At 42.1% G+C, this 15,531-nt stretch overlaps 1 protein-coding gene across 4 annotated transcripts in view; it reads left to right on the top strand.

Moving 5' to 3' along the window:
• Positions 1-15,531, top strand: part of DNAJC7 (DnaJ heat shock protein family (Hsp40) member C7) — a 28,256-nt gene that overhangs the window by 1,679 nt on the left and 11,046 nt on the right. For 2 of the 4 annotated variants that reach the window (XM_059048263.2, XM_067021119.1), the window contains exons 2-5: positions 10,135-10,223; positions 11,549-11,673; positions 12,051-12,164; positions 12,811-12,885. In XM_059048263.2, the coding sequence (XP_058904246.1) occupies positions 10,135-10,223; positions 11,549-11,673; positions 12,051-12,164; positions 12,811-12,885 (403 nt within the window). Of the gene's footprint in view, positions 1-7,054; positions 7,094-7,119; positions 7,253-10,134; positions 10,224-11,548; positions 11,674-12,050; positions 12,165-12,810; positions 12,886-15,531 lie in introns of those variants that run through there. The other 2 variants (XM_059048265.2, XM_059048264.2) reach the window with 2 other exon arrangements.

The raw sequence follows: 15,531 nt of genomic DNA, 5'->3' as shown, positions 1-15,531 counted from the left end.
CCGAGAATTTTTTCCTTTTATAACTATCCAGGTTTGAAACATCAGAGGTACTCAGGGAGGCAGAATGAATAGTACCAAGCTTAAGGGTAGTTACTACAGCCAGTGTCCCAGGTTCCTGACCTGTTGGGAGCAGGAGCTGAGAGCCTTGACAAAGTGTAGTAGGTCCCTGGGATAGCAGAGAAGGCAGGAAACCAGAGTCTAGTCTGTGTCTGTTCCTGGTTTTGAGGTTTCACAAACTAGTTCTTTCCAGGTACTTAGAATTAAGCATCATCAGCATCATTAAGGAACTGCAAAACAGGACGCAAAACTCCCACCAGTACAGGCAGAACTTAAATTAATTGTAGGGATTTACTTCACTTGTGTTTGGAAGGAGTTCAGTGGTTCTTTGTTCTATAAATAGGGAGTTGGGCTATATGTAATTTAAAATAAACTCAGCCTACTTCGTATAAATCTCTGACGTAGGCACTGCCCTTAATTTGAGTTTCCCTTCAAAGTTCCTATGTAAAGCAAATTCTTTTCCTTAAAAAAAAATCAGCGTTTTTATGATATTCTATCATAAAAAACATAAAACAGGTGATGCTGTAATGTGACCACATCAGACACAAAAAAAGTATGGTATTTGGTAGCAGTAAACAGAATAAGGGAGGATGTTGACTGATGTTAACTGCCTTATTTCATGGAGTTTTAAGATGTCATTGGTTGTAAAATGCACGATTGTTTTCTGTGCCACTAAGAGAAAAAAACTATAACTGAAAAATGCATTCTTATGAAATAGACATATGTAAAACATACTTACATAGATCTTTTTTAGACATAATAAAATGTAAATGTTTATTGCATACCACTTATGTGAAAAAATCAAAAGGAAAATATAGTGAAATAAAAATATCACCACTTGACTTTCTGCCATATAAGGCATCCTAGGAGGGTAAGTACTGGGCTCTGTTAGTAAGAAAAAGCCTTGTTCATGTGTAGCTTTCCAATGCTGAAAATGGAGTGGTGACTTAGAAGTTTTGGAGGAAGATTGTTTTACATTTTTCACATATCCTGGAATCCTCCTGTGTAGCCACAGCAGAGGGCAGGGATAGGCACATCTCTTACAAATGCCCTTTACTATCTGACTTGGTTAGTTATTTGGCCAAGTTCGTGTCTCTTGTTACAGTCCTACTCCCAGTGCACTTGGGGACACAGGAGTTGATGGGTCTCTTGGGTTGTTTTTGTAAAATCCAGCAAGGAGCCCTTCCTTGCATCGTGGCCCAAGGGCATCCTGCTGCTGCTGCTGCTGCTGCTGCTGCTGCGTTGTCACAGCCCCTCGGGGGCGGGGGACCGGGGGGCGGGCAGAGTGAGAGGAACTTTCAAGAAGTTGGAAAGAAGTTGCTCATGGTTGTAGCATTTTGAATGGCTACATGTTTTATTTCCTTAGCTTTAGAGTCTCTACAGAAAAAGAAATGGACTTAAGTTTTTTTGCCTGTCACTCTGGACAAAGTTCTTTTTCCCTCATAGCAGCTGAGAAGCTAAAATAAAAGATGTGTTAGTTGGAACTCCAAAATAGATCAGGGCTCTGGACATGAAGATGATTATTTCTCTTTGCCCACCAGAATAGATAAAGCTGCTTGGGGAGCCAGAGGACTAAATTTCAGAGGTTTTACATTTCAGCTAATTTAAGAACTTACATTTTCCTGGGAAGTTGCTGATTGTTTTACCTAATATATGAATGCCTGTCTTGAGTGAAGGCTCTCTGGTCACATTTCCTGGACTGGGGAGCAGTTTGTTCTCCATAGGTGGTCTTTATTATGGTAAAATAGAAGGATTTCAAGTTGCTAATCAATAGAGGCAGTACTTCTGTGTCTCAGCAAATATCTGGCCTGACTGGGCAGTGAGGTCCAAAAGAACCAACGGGAGCCGTCGACTTAGGAGCCAAGGGCATCCTTACGGGGTTCCTTGGGCTGATGATCTTCACTTCTCAGTGTCTGTTTGCCTGGTGGAGGAGAGCAAGAACAATTATTAATAGGCCCTTTCTTAGTACCTAGGTATTGTAAACTCTTTTGGGATTTTGCCTTTTATTTTTCTATGAATATTGTTGGTGGGAAGCACTGAACCCTGAATCCATATCCCGGGGGCTGCTGTAGTTGCTATTAACTGCAGCTTCTTGGGGTGTTTTGGAGTTTGTGGCCTTAACTGCAGAGCTTGTGGGATTACTTTTCCCCCTTCTTCCCCACTCTGTTTCAGATTCTTAGGTTTGTGTCCCCCTAAACTTCCTTGAAGTTCCAGGGCAGGCAGCTAGACAAAGCCTGCAAGCTGAATGGGAATTTGTCTTTGACCTTGAGCCCAAATCAGTGAGAAACACTGCTTTCAGCCTTCACTTTCATTTTGGTATACTTTAAGTGTGGGGTCAGAGATGAAGAAGTGGGACAAATAAGTCACGGTTAAGGAAAGGATAAAGCTAGGAATACAGAATCCTGAATACCAGCAAATAATTGATTGAACTCTGGTATTAACAAGTGGCAAAATTGTTAAATAGTCTTTACTGGAGCAAAGGTAGAGCACAGAGAAAGGGTCTCTGTTCCTTGCTGGTTTAATTCAGATTCACGTATTAACTGAAGTTCACCAGGTAAATTGAGCAATTTTAATAAAATGTTGGGCCAAGTGAGTGGCAGTTGCTGTAGTGTCTAGTTCATTCCCAACGACCAGAACTCTGATTGGCTTAAAGATCAGCCTTGTTGTACATTCCAACCAATCAGGAATTGGTTTAGTCTTTGAAGCTAGTATTAAGTTTTTAAAAGCTGCATACTGGGCAGTTGCCTTTGCTTTCTCTAGGACTTTAGAAGATTGGAGAACAATGGTCGGTGGCTGCCTAGGTCCCTTGTGGTCTGATGCAAAGTCTCTCTGAGAGCCCATTTCTCCCTTAGTCCACTAATGTTTGGTCGCCTTTCTCCAGTGCTGAGTGATGTGGAAGTTACTTAGAGGTCGTTCCAGGTATTCTCTTAAATTGTCTGGATTTCAGCATTAAGAACAGGATTCAGCATGCAAGTTTTTCCAGTAGTTTATTCATTTTATTGGATTGACAGTTTTTTTCTTTCCCATGCAGATCCAAATAGCAGTTTCTGTGTTTATCCCACCATGGCAGGGGTATGAGTGGTTGAGGCTTTTGAGAATGGTAATATGATCAGGAATATTTGACTTTCAGAGTCCAACTCTGAGACTTAATACTCTGTTGGCCTATGACTTTGTGTGGGGTGGCCAGATTGTCAGATAAGCAAAGTGTTAACTGTCTTTTCTGATTCTAATATTAGGCTTTTGGGGAGGGTGTGTGAGGCAAGCAGGGCCCTCTCTTATTAGAGTTTCTGTCCTGAGAATTCTTCCTTGAGCAGTTTGCTCTGAGACAGTCAACCACCTGATGAACTAAAGAACCACAAAAACTTGGGAAGCAAAATAACAGTTGACAGTCTAGATTCCTGACTCTAGTTCCCATCTCCATCTCCCCCCCTCCCCCACTCCCACCAAAAAAAAAAACCCAAAAGAACTCAGAAAGCAACCTTTTTCCTAATTATAGTTCCTCAGTTCTAGATTTTTTTTTGGCTGCACCACATGGCTTGTGGGATCTTAGTTCCCTGACTAGGGATCAAATCCGGGCCCTCAGGTGTGAAAGCACAGAGTCCTAACCACTCGACCGCCAGGAAATTCCCCAGTTCTGGATTTTTGATGAGTGCTAGTGTCCCCATGAGGGTAGTGGGAGATGTCACAGAATGGGAAACCAAGTGATAGAAAATGGTGGGTTTGGGGAGATATTATGAAAACAAGTCTCTGGCTAATGCCAAAAAGCCAGTGGCTTGTGTCCTCAGAGTAGCTTCTGAGAAGCTTATTTCTCAGAAGCAACTTCTTGGTTGTGTTTCCTGTCCCCAGGGGTAAATGAAAGTTAGGGAGATGCCACAGATTGTGATACATCCCATTTAAGGAGCTAGCAGAAGTTTTTAACACAGTTGAGGCTGCTACTTCTGTGTGAATATCCTTCTGCCTGCAATGATGGAATTTCCATCTGGATTGATTGCTTGCTTGCTCTTTTTCCCCACTGAATAAGACAGCCACCTCCAGTGCGTTGCCTGGTGTCCTTCCCTACTTGAGCAGTAGAGAGTGCTGCTGCTTTGTGTAGTCTGTATCTGTGAGTGCACTTGGTGCCTTTTGGTCTCTCCTGGCTCTGCCCCTGTTGAGATTCCCCGAGTGTCCAGACGGAGGACAGTTTGAACTGGTATATTTTTTTCATCTTCATCTCCTTCTCTTTTTGGGGGGAGGGTGGGTATTTTAACTGGGCTTTTTTTTTTTTTTTTTTTCCTGCGGTACGCGGGCCTCTCACTGTTGTGGCCTCTCCCGCTGTGGAGCAGAGGCTCCGGACGCGCAGGCTCAGCGGCCATGGCTCACGGGCCCAGCCACTCCGCGGCATGTGGGATCTTCCCGGACCGGGGCACGAACCTGTGTCCCCTGCATCGGCAGGCGGACTCTCAACCACTGCGCCACCAAGGAAGCCCCTTAACTGGGCTTTTAAGTGAAAGCAGAAGCTGCCTATTCTATAGGAAATTGGGTAAGGGAAGCTGGGTAGCCCACCCTTACCAACAGGTAGAAGTTGGATAGAGTCCACCCTCTATTTTCTCTGGACCTTTATGAAGCCTTTATTTGCTCTTAGCATCTAGCGCCTTGCATTTAGCAAACACTCTATCTGTGGAATTGTTCCCAGTCATATATGGCTTCCACCTATCCATATGAAACTTAAATGGTTAGATTAGAGGATAAAAAAGAAGGAAATCTAATAATATGCATTTGGTAAGATGGAGCAAAAGTTAGGCTCCTGGGCTCCTTTTACTTTACTCTCTCATGAAGGTCAGAGAGAGTACAACATGAAACAGGCCCTGTGACATGCCTTTGGGGACAAGAGGTCTTGTACTGTGGGAAGGAGGAAGGAATTTCTACTCTGAGACTGGCCAAGATCCTGTAAATTCTGAAGGGTGGAGGGCATTCCTTGATCAACGGGCAACTAGTAAATTTGACTGAATAAAAAAAATGGGTGCAACAATCTAGAGTAAGGGTGACATTTTGGAAGTAGTAAATATAATAGGAATGCGTAAAGGATATTTGACTCGTTGGTAGTATAAAGTATTATTATTAAAAGCCTGAGGGTAAAAAAAGGAAAAATATCTTTCTCTAAAGTTCTTCCTGCCAGTAAAATAGTCTCCAGGTCAGAGGCCCCTAAACACTCCTCTGCTCTAACAAGAAATTATGTTGTCCTGAGTTGTAATTTTAGTAGATTTCTCTTCCACTTCGGGAGTAGTAGACTACATCAAGAAAATGCAAAGAAAAAGAAAAAAAAAGATCTCATTCAAGCTGCTACGTCTGTTTTGATTTAAACTGGTATTAATGGCTATTGGAAGAGTGAAACTTTATTAAAAATACATTATTCTAGCCAAATACTTGAAATAAATAAGAGCACTGTGGTTTACCCCCCACTTCCCCCCCTACCCTTGATCATTCAAAAATCTAATCAGTATTTCCTCAGTTGCAAATGTAGAATAGTGAAGCCATGCTAGTCTTTATTTTTCATGCAGTGGAGTAGAATAAATCTAAGAATGGTACATTACAAATATACATGTGAAGTAGTTCCAGAGAGAACCCAGAGATGTTGAGACGTTTAAAAAAAAAAAAACTACTTGCCCGTGAATCCTGCATTATTAGTGAGAGTTAAGTTTCTAAATACCTTTTTAATTGCTAGAAGATAGACTAGTTGGCCTAAGACAAAGATATTGCTTAAGTGTTCAACTTGGGAGTATTTAGAGAGAAAATGGAAGTTTTTATAGAGCATCTAATTTGGGGCACATTACGATTTCAACTGTAGTGTTTTAATTTGTTTTTAATTTAGCTGTAAATGTGCAAAGTTGGCTGGTGATCATAAGCCCAAGTTGTCTGATTTGATCACATGATGCTGAGCCCTGCTAAGACCTGTGTGATACCAAATGATTCCCTTGGCAGTATTTGTTGGAGTAATTAGCATCTGTGATGAATGAGTGCTAAATTAGGAGAAAGAGAATGGAACTGTGTGATCAGAGGATATACAGATTTTTCACGCACATGTAGTGTTAGAAGAGCAGGTTTTCATTACTGCAGTTTTCTGATTGATGAGGTTATTTCTGAAAAATAAATACATTTTAAAATAGCAAAGCAGAGCAAGAGTAGAATGTATTCTCCTTACCTGTGTCTGTCAGACAGAAGGCCGGCCTGGCCCTCTGGTGCTGATCCCGTTGTGGGACACCCTCCCATCATACATCCAAAGAGGGCAGAGTATTTGGAAAACCTTTCACGAGCTGTTTTCACAGGAATTTGTTGCTGGCTATTAAAGCGAAAGGACTGGTCTGGTAGAGGTAGTCATTCCCAGCATCTCTTGGTGAATCAGAGAAGTGAAGCTTTTTCTGCTTAGCGTTGATGCGAGGATTGGGTGGGGAACTGGATAAATTAGTTTTAATCCAAAAACCTTGCCACTCACAGGATCTAGCGGGGAAAACATGGGACTCTAAGATTTAGGAAACCTGTGCAGCCACCTTGGTTGGGTGCCTCACTAGCTCTTCATCTGTTGGAGGACACATGATATTATCACCATCACCACTTCAGAAGGCTGTTGTGAAGACCCTCATTGGAAATGTTTTGAAAATTTGAAAATGCACTAGAGGTACAGTGTCTGTTAATAGCATCATCGGGTCAGTTATGGCCAAGTCTGTATTTTGATGTGGTGTTAATATTTCAGGGTTTAGTCTGAATTTTATTTTGTCGTCACAGAAAATAATCTGTAGTTTAATGTAGTCCCTTTTGGAATCTGTTCCTTTTTTTACCTAATCCAGGTGAACTCAGTTAATCCTAATTCTTCCTTTCTTAGTACTGATGTGTTTTAGTTAGGTACATGTTGTAACCTCACTTGGTTCTCAAATGAATTGACTGGCAGTGAGTGGAGTGACAGATGCCACCGCCAGATTGCCCTCAATTCCAGTGTTAACCAGCTCTTCTCCTTCTTTTCCAGTCCTACGCCTTTGACATCTCATCCTTCAGTCCCTTTGCTGTAAGGGCAACTTGAACAAGCTTCAGCCCTTTCTCAGACTCCCAGGCAGGACTTGAATGGATTTGACCCTGGAATTGTTCCTGATGCAGCCTTGTTCAGTTCTTGCTGCTGCCATGCTGGATTCCAAAGATCCGCTCTTTCCTCGGCTGGTCTCGCAGGGTCAGGCCCATTGGTTAAAGCTTGTCGTGTATTTGGTGGGGAGGTTCAAGATGACGGAGGGACTCCACTTTGGGCGTTGGACCTGGAGGCAAAAAATAAGCATTCAGTCTAAAAGCACTAAGTGCCCATTGTTTAGGCAGCTGTTAATCAACCATGTTTCTATGAAAATAAGTCCTTTTCATGAGGCAGTTGTGTGGGAATAGCTAATTCTGGCCTGATGCTGTGCAGTGTGAGGTTAAAAACATGGTAACGTGTCACAACACAATTCTTCTTGTTCTTTCTGCTGTGGGCTGACTCTACATTACTCGCTTTGTTTGCTCTAGAATGGAATCTACTCACCATTTACTAAAATGAAATGCATTTCTTGGGGGAGGCAAAGTCCAGTTCACTAGGTCTTGCATCTTAAAGGGAAAGGAGCCCTACTCTGTCTGTGACTGATTGTTAGGAATGTCATTTGACTTGTTTAAATCCAGATTGCATTTCTGGAGTTGGATTTTATACACTGGGGCTATTTTGTGTTTTAGTTGAAAGAAATTCATATTCATCGTTCTTAGCAGTACAGATTAATTTTTAAAGTCTTAGGCAATAGGTAGCAATAGGTAGAGGTGAGCATTAGAGAGAGAGAGCTTAGCATAGTAGATAAGGCACAGCTCTGGGATCTGCAGGTCTGGGTTGACACCCTGACCCTCTGGACAGTTTTTAATCTCTAACCCTTAATTTCCTCTTGAAAAATGGGAATAATGAAACTCACCTGATAAGATAATGTATGGAAAGTACCTGGCCTCAGTAATAATTACTGATTTTCCACAGAAGTCATCCTTTACGTTTTTGCTGGAAAGCCAGTGCTGAACTCATGGCCTCCACTGGAGTGAGTGTTTCAGGAAAGAAAGGGCATCTCTGTATTTCTACAGATTGTTCCACCTTTGACTCACAAGCTTTATACGCTGATACAATGTCTATCCAAGTGCCCAGATGCCTTTGGTTTTCCTCAAGGATTTGTGTGGTCTTAGCCACTAGCTGACTGAATAGAAGGCTAGATCTTTTCAGGTACAGTTTGGGCCTGTTGCTTTTGAATTTACTACTCCATTTCTTCATAGTGGTTTAATTCAACTTCTGACATCCAGTGTTGGGGAAGCCCCTTCTTCAAATCTTTTGGCATGTCTGCTCTTAAAGGATAGTTTCTTCATAGTTCTTATAGTGCCTGGCTTGATTTAGAGTTGTTCAGCATGTGGAAAGATTGTGCTTGGTCTTATAAGTCTTGCAGTTGGGGAATCCTTCTTGAGAACTTTTAATAGCAGATGGCCTCTTTACAGCATTGTGACAGTTGGTGTAATAAAATTATTCAAATCCATCACAGTTCAAATCTGTCAACATTTATAGGTCATTTCCATTTGCCTTCTCCCTTTTTTTTGGCCATGCCACATGGCTTCTGGGATCTTAGTTCCCTGAACAGGGATCGAATGCAGGCCCCCTCAGTGAAAGCGCCGAGTCCTAACCACTGGACCACTAGGGAAATCTCCCATTTTCCGTCTCTTTTCTGGTAGCAGACTTTTCTTGTTAATAGGGCTTGCCAGGACAGTGATGGAGAAGAATGGAAAGGGAGATCGCCTCAATAAAAGGAGGGTGGTTTTGCCAGTTTGTAATGTAAAATACATGAGTAAATAAAATCACAAATCTTCCCATTGCCGATGTCCATGGAATCAAGCTGTAAACTCCTATACCATCACCAAGATTAAGAACTGTATTTTTGTCCCCACTTCAGGCAGCCCATGAACTGGGCTTTTAGCATGCATGGAGGGCAGGAAAAGAAACAAAGATTCTTCCTTATAACAGAAATGTCAGATATTTAGCTATGTTGCAGTAATCATTTTGGTAAAGAATTATCTTAGTCACTCAAGTTGGGCATTAGAGTGATTTTGGGTATCTCTGATAAGGGTTACAAGTTTGTTCTTTGAGACATTGTTGGTCATGTCTGATTTGATTCTCGTTCTTTGGTCAAGAATATAATTTGCAATTATATATCATTGTTTCTTTTGGAAGGTACAGTTTGTCTCATGCACAGCTTCAAAAAAATGGATCTTGGAGTAGGGCAAAATTTTTGATACTCATAACCATGCCATTGGGTGGTTATATAAGGTGTTAGAGGGATGGTTGAGGAGGCAGTTAAGTATCCACGTAGATGTGATGGGCAGAGAGCATCAGTAGGCGGGTACTTGTTAGAGCATGGCACTGGCAGTCTATATTTTGTATGTCCCTGTCATCCAAGTTCTTGATCTCTGCTGTCACTCAACTCTCTCCTCCATCTTAAACACCAATACGCTATGCTTTTAACACCTTTGCCATCTGCTTTTGCTCTGCTTGTCCTTCCAGTGACAAATGCATGAGCCAGTTTTCAAGAGAATAAATCATTAAAACTCCAAGAATATGATCCATTTCACATTGAGAAATCAGTTGCCCCTGAACGGCATTACCTATAACTGACTTTTTGTAAGTTTGCTAAAGAGGCAGAAGTTGTGACACAGTGGAAAGGAAATAAATATAAAAATTCTGTCTCTGAGAGAATGTCTAAATTTGCCTGTCCTAAGGGGAATGATTACAGGTAGGAGTAGTGAAGAAAGGTCAGGCAACATCAGAGAGGTTTCTTGATTTAGTTGAATGTATATCTAAGTGACAAAAAATAGCATCTGAGGAACTTGGATTCGTTCATTAGCACCTCCTTTTGGTCCATCAGCCCATCAAACAAATCTATAAATTCCTTCAAGTATCACATTAACTTTCAGCTCAATGTGCCGGGGGCTCTAGACCAAAAGATTGTTCCCATGAGATTACAGGGGTTATTCCCTGGGTATAGTAACATGATTCTCTTTCTCTTTCCTTTTCAGGGAAGCAGAGTCTTTCAAGGAACAAGGAAATGCATACTATGCCAAGAAAGATTACAATGAAGCTTATAACTATTACACAAAAGCCATAGGTAAGAAGGGATACACTGGAAAATAATTTGCCGAATATTGTTGTTTTAAATTTTTATTTATTTATTTATTTGGCTGCGTTGCATCTTCATTGCTGTGCGTGGGCTTTCTCTAGTTGCGGCGAACGGGGGTGCTCTTCGTTGTGGTGTGCTGGCTCCTCATTGCGGTGGCTTCTCTTGTTGCGGAGCATGGACTCTGGGTGCCCGGGCTTTAGTAGTTGCGGAGCGTGGGCTCAGTAATTGTGGCTCGAGGGCTCTAGAGCGCAGAGTCAGTAGTTGTGGTGCATGGGTTTAGTTGCTCTGCGGCATGTGGGATCCTCCGGGACCAGGGCTGAAACCCGTGTCCCTTGCATTGGCAGGCAGGTCCTTAACCACTGCACCGCCAGGAAAACCCCCGCCAAATACTGTTATAAATAGCTCCTCTCTAAGAAGCAGTCTTTCTGCTTAGTGGGTTGATAACTGTTACTGTGTGAAGTCTTTCGGGTTTAATGACCTTAGTGGCAGTGGTCCCCAACCTTTTTGGCACCAGGGACTAGTTTGGTGGAAGACAGTTTTTCCACGGGGCGGGGTGGGGGAGATGATATGGTTCAGGCGGTAATGCGCGAGCGATGGGGAGCGGCAGATGAAGCTTTGCTCACTCACCCGCTGCTCACCTCCTGCTGTACAGCCCGGTCCCTAACAGGCTGAGGACCGGTACCGGTCAGCGGCCCAGGGGTTGGGGCCCCTCTTATGAGGGATAACTTTTTCTAGCTCAAGCAGGTAGTTCTTCATTTGGCAAATTAAAGGCAGTTCCAGAAATTCTAGATACTATGGCAATAAGATACCCACCTAAATGCATCTCAGCCATTGGCAATTCATTTACCATCTTAGAAAATGGCCTTTGTAGATATTAACAAGTCTTAGTTACCTCCATGCTCAATTTGCCAGTATATTTTAATCCCATGCCAGCATTTTTCTCACCTAACTTGTTTACAGACTCCCCACCCCCAACTCAACAAATGCAAATTTATTTTCATGTCGTATTACATAAAACACAAATCATTAAGAAGACAAATATGCTAACCCCTTAACCCATAAAGGATAATCAGTGCATTTTAAAGCTAAGTATAAATTATTTTTAAATAACTTGTCTTTGTAAAGTGGTTGCACCATTGCTGCTGTCCATTTGTCCAAGTAGTCAAAAATATGGCTGTGGCCTTTTAGAGTATGTCAGCATTCCTGTTATAGTTTGATTGCCTTTGATATAGTTCTGAGGGAGACAGCCCCGGAGTTTTTGAAGCAGTGACCCATGCCAAACTTTGTTTCACATTATTCTGCCTTTCCTGTAGATATGTGTCCTAAAAATGCTAGCTATTACGGGAATCGAGCAGCCACCTTGATGATGCTTGGAAAGTTCCGGGAAGCTCTTGGAGATGCACAGCAGTCAGTGAGGTTGGATGACAGTTTTGTTCGGGTATGTAATGGGGCTGTTTGAGGGGGGTCTGAGTTGCTGTAGTTGAGTTCCTCTAGCCCAGGGTTTCCCAGTTTTGACACTTAACATTTGGGGCCAGATAATTCTTTATTGTGGGGAGCTATCCTGTGCATTATAAGATGTTTTCAGCAGATGCCTGGCCTTTAACCACTAGATGTGAGTAGCACTCTTCTCCCTTCCCAGTTGTGACAACCAAAAATATCTCTAAACATCTCTAAATGTCCCATGGAGGGCAAAATCACCCCTGGTTGAGAACCGCTGCTCCATCCCTTGTTGGTTTTGTGTGCATGTTGCTGCTGTTGATTTCTTTTGGCTTGGCCAGTTATGCTCCTTTTCTTCCCTCTTTGTGTTTCTTCTAGGGACATCTACGAGAGGGCAAATGCCATCTATCTCTAGGGAATGCCATGGCGGCATGTCGTAGTTTCCAGAGAGCCCTAGAACTGGATCACAAAAATGCTCAGGCACAACAGGAGGTATGGGTCTGATGCCGTCTGTATCAGAAGAAACAGCAGGGTGTTATATTTGGGAGGAATAGTGACTTGAGAATCAGAACTGAGATCTTGTCTCATTTCTGCCATCAGCCACACCTGGGTGACTGCGTGCAAGGCTCAGTCTCTGAGCCTCAGCTTCCTTATCTGTAAAAGGAATTTTGAATGTGATTTACAGCTTTGAAAATCTTTGAAATTTGGAGGGTTTCGGAGATAGCTGGGGGGTGGGCAGATGCATCAAGGAACTGATTTGAGTGAGGTTAAAAAATTTGAATTCAGATCCTGATTAAATTGGTAGCAGCTAAAAGATGTTTTAGTTGCATCTTCATATGTACCCAGTTTACTCCTGGATGCATTTCGTGAGAATTGCACTGAACCTCTGACAGTGCCTTTTATTTTATGTATGTTGTGTCATGGCTCCTTTGTTTCTGACCTTAAGTTCAAACTGAGGGTAAAGGTTGGGCCTTAACCTTTCTGTTAAGGAGTCTTGGCTACATCTTCACCAAATTGATTTGTGAGAAGTCTGTGGTTCTGATTCTCTTGAAATAAACTCATCAAGTCCTTGTTGGTTTTTCTGGTTGTTGAATCTGCAACTTCATTAAAACTCTCTTATATGGTTTTTCTGGTATAGTTCAAGAATGCTAATGCAGTCATAGAATATGAGAAAATAGCAGAAACGGATTTTGAGAAGCGGGATTTTCGGAAGGTAAAGTACAACTGTGAGGAAGTCTCATCTACACTTTTCTCACAAAGTTGTGTGTGTGTGTGTGTGTTTGAGGTAATTAGAGGAGTAGTATGGTACAGAAGATCTAGAATAGTAAATTATCACTTTAATTTGGCATTGACCTTTCCTTTCCCTGTTTTGGTTTTTGTTTTTAAGACTTTTATTTATAGTTTTTAGAACAGTTTTAGGTTCACAGCCAAATTGAGAGGGAAGTACAGAGATTTCCCATATATCCCCTGCCCCGCACATGTGTAGCCTCTGCCATTATCAGTGTTCCCCAGAGGGGAATTTCAGAGGTACAGTTTGTTACAACCAAGTTTTTGGCAATTATGAATAAAGCTGCTCTGGATATCTCTGTGCAGGTTTTTGTATGGATATAAGTTTCAACTCTTTTGGGTTAATACCAAGAAGCACAGTTACTGGATCCTATGGTAAAAGTATGTTTATGTTTTGCAAGAAACTACCAAACTGTCTTCAGAAGTGACTGTATCATTCTGCATTCCCACCAGCAATGAATGGGCGTTTCTGTTGTTCCACATCATCAACATTAAAAAAAATTTTTTTTGTTAAGTTTCTTATTTTCTTTTTTTTTTTTTTTTTTTTTTTTTGCGGTACGCGGGCCTCTCACTGTTGTGGTTTCTCCCGTTGCGGAGCACAGGCTCCAGATGTGCAGGCTCAGCGGCCATGGCTCACGGGCCCAGCCGCTCCGCGGCACGTGGGATCTTCCCAGACCGGGGCACGAACCCATGTCCCCTGCATCGGCAGGTGGATTCTCAACCACTGCGCCACCAGGGAAGCCCTTATTTTCTTAATTATATTTCGCTTTATAATAAAAAGCAGTATGAGTTTGTTACTTGAGTTCGTTCTTGTTTCTGATATAAGGTATGCTAGTTAGTAGAGGAAAAGCCAGTTGGAATTAAATATTAGGTTTGGATAACCCACTTTTATTAGAATAATGAGAGCTACCTTTAACACCTGCTTTGTGTGATCTAGATGGAGCTATAAATAAAACATAGAGGCTCCTTTTACATTTTTGAATAGTATACAGAACCTGTCATCATACCTTTTTGATGTTAAGCCTTTCCACAGAAGCACACTACTGTCCTTTATGGAGCTGTGTGATAGTACATGAAAAATGTACATGCCAAAGGGATTGACCTATGTGAAACATGGGGAAGGTATCAAAGTTCCAGGTATCTCTCTAAATCTTGTTTGTAGTGGTTATCTCTCATCTGAGTAATTCCTGATTCCCTTCTTTAGCTGGAACTTGGAAGTAGCTTTCACTAGAGTTTCAGAAGGGGAGGTAAGTGACCTCCAAAAGGGTTAAAAACCACTAATTGGGATCAGTTTTCAGGATCACTTAAGGGACAACTCCATCCAAGGGCTGGAGTTGTCCCTTCATATGTGGGAATTTGCTCCATGCTTTCTGTAGCAGGTACTCAAATGCGTGATAAAAGGGTACAGTTAAGAATCATTCTTAAGTCACAAACTGTGACAGTCTTTTATTTGGTAATATCTGATTAGCTTATAGAGTCCAGGTATTAACTTATTAGCGTCCCTCTTCTGTCCATTGGTTTTAATAACCACAGTGTCTTTGTAGTGCAGTTCATACTTTTCCTTGGTGTGTGTGTGTGTGTGTGTGTGTGTGTGTTTGGAAAGCAATTATGCCTTGTGTCACATTTTTAGAGGTTTGCATAGGCAAAAGCTTTGTCTCAAAAGGCGGTCTTTTGGGTTTCTTTTCTTTCTTGCCCACCCTGGAGCCAGAATCCCTAGTCTGTGACAGCATCCTCTGTTTGTGACATCCCAGCACCCCCACTGTAGTTCATGGTGATGTCACAAATGAAGAATTATGATCCTGGCAGGGGAAACAGATGAACTTGGAAGAAACAAAGATCTTCTTTGCCTGCAGCTGTCCATAGTCATGGGGATATGGGGGTGGGAAGTGAAGCCCTGAGGCTCCAACTGACACTCCCCACCATGAGCTGAACCATCTCCGTATAGAACGTCACAAAGGCAGCAGGTTGTGGCTGCTTACATTTTGACTGACTGCTCTCCTCCCAATTCTTTTTCTGTTTAAGGAGGGGGAAATCAGCACCATGACTACCCTACTCAGTACCTGCATTTTCATATTGTTCTTAGAACATAAGCTGTGCCATTCAAGGAAAGGTGTCCCCACCACTGCTCTGTTAACACCGTGGAAAACCTTCCCAGTGCAACAGCTCATGGTGTTTACCTACTTCCCTTTATTTTTAAATTTAAATATTAGAGTAGGTGCTATTCTTGGTTTAAAAGCTAGAAAGTGTAAACAAATACTCAGTGATAAGTGCTTCCCCCAAACTTGTCTTCCATCTGCCTATTTCTTACCCTTTAGGGTAACCACTGTTCTTGTTCTGTTTACTGCCACAGTTTTGTTCTACATAAATAAATACAAATACAGAATTTTTTTTTTTTTGGCCGCGCCTCATGCCTTGTAGGACCTTAGTTCCCCGACCAGGGATTGAACCCTGGCCCCAGCAGTGAAAGCACCAAGTCCTAACCACTGGACCACCAGGGAATTCCCAACAAATACAAAGATAGATTCTTAATTTCCTTTCTTTCTTTTTCTTTCTTTCTTCCTCCTTTCCTTTC

This window comes from Kogia breviceps, chromosome 19 (genome assembly GCF_026419965.1).
Source record: "Kogia breviceps isolate mKogBre1 chromosome 19, mKogBre1 haplotype 1, whole genome shotgun sequence".
Taxonomy (NCBI): Eukaryota; Metazoa; Chordata; class Mammalia; order Artiodactyla; family Physeteridae; genus Kogia; species Kogia breviceps.
This window is presented reverse-complemented; position numbering and strand designations above follow the sequence as displayed.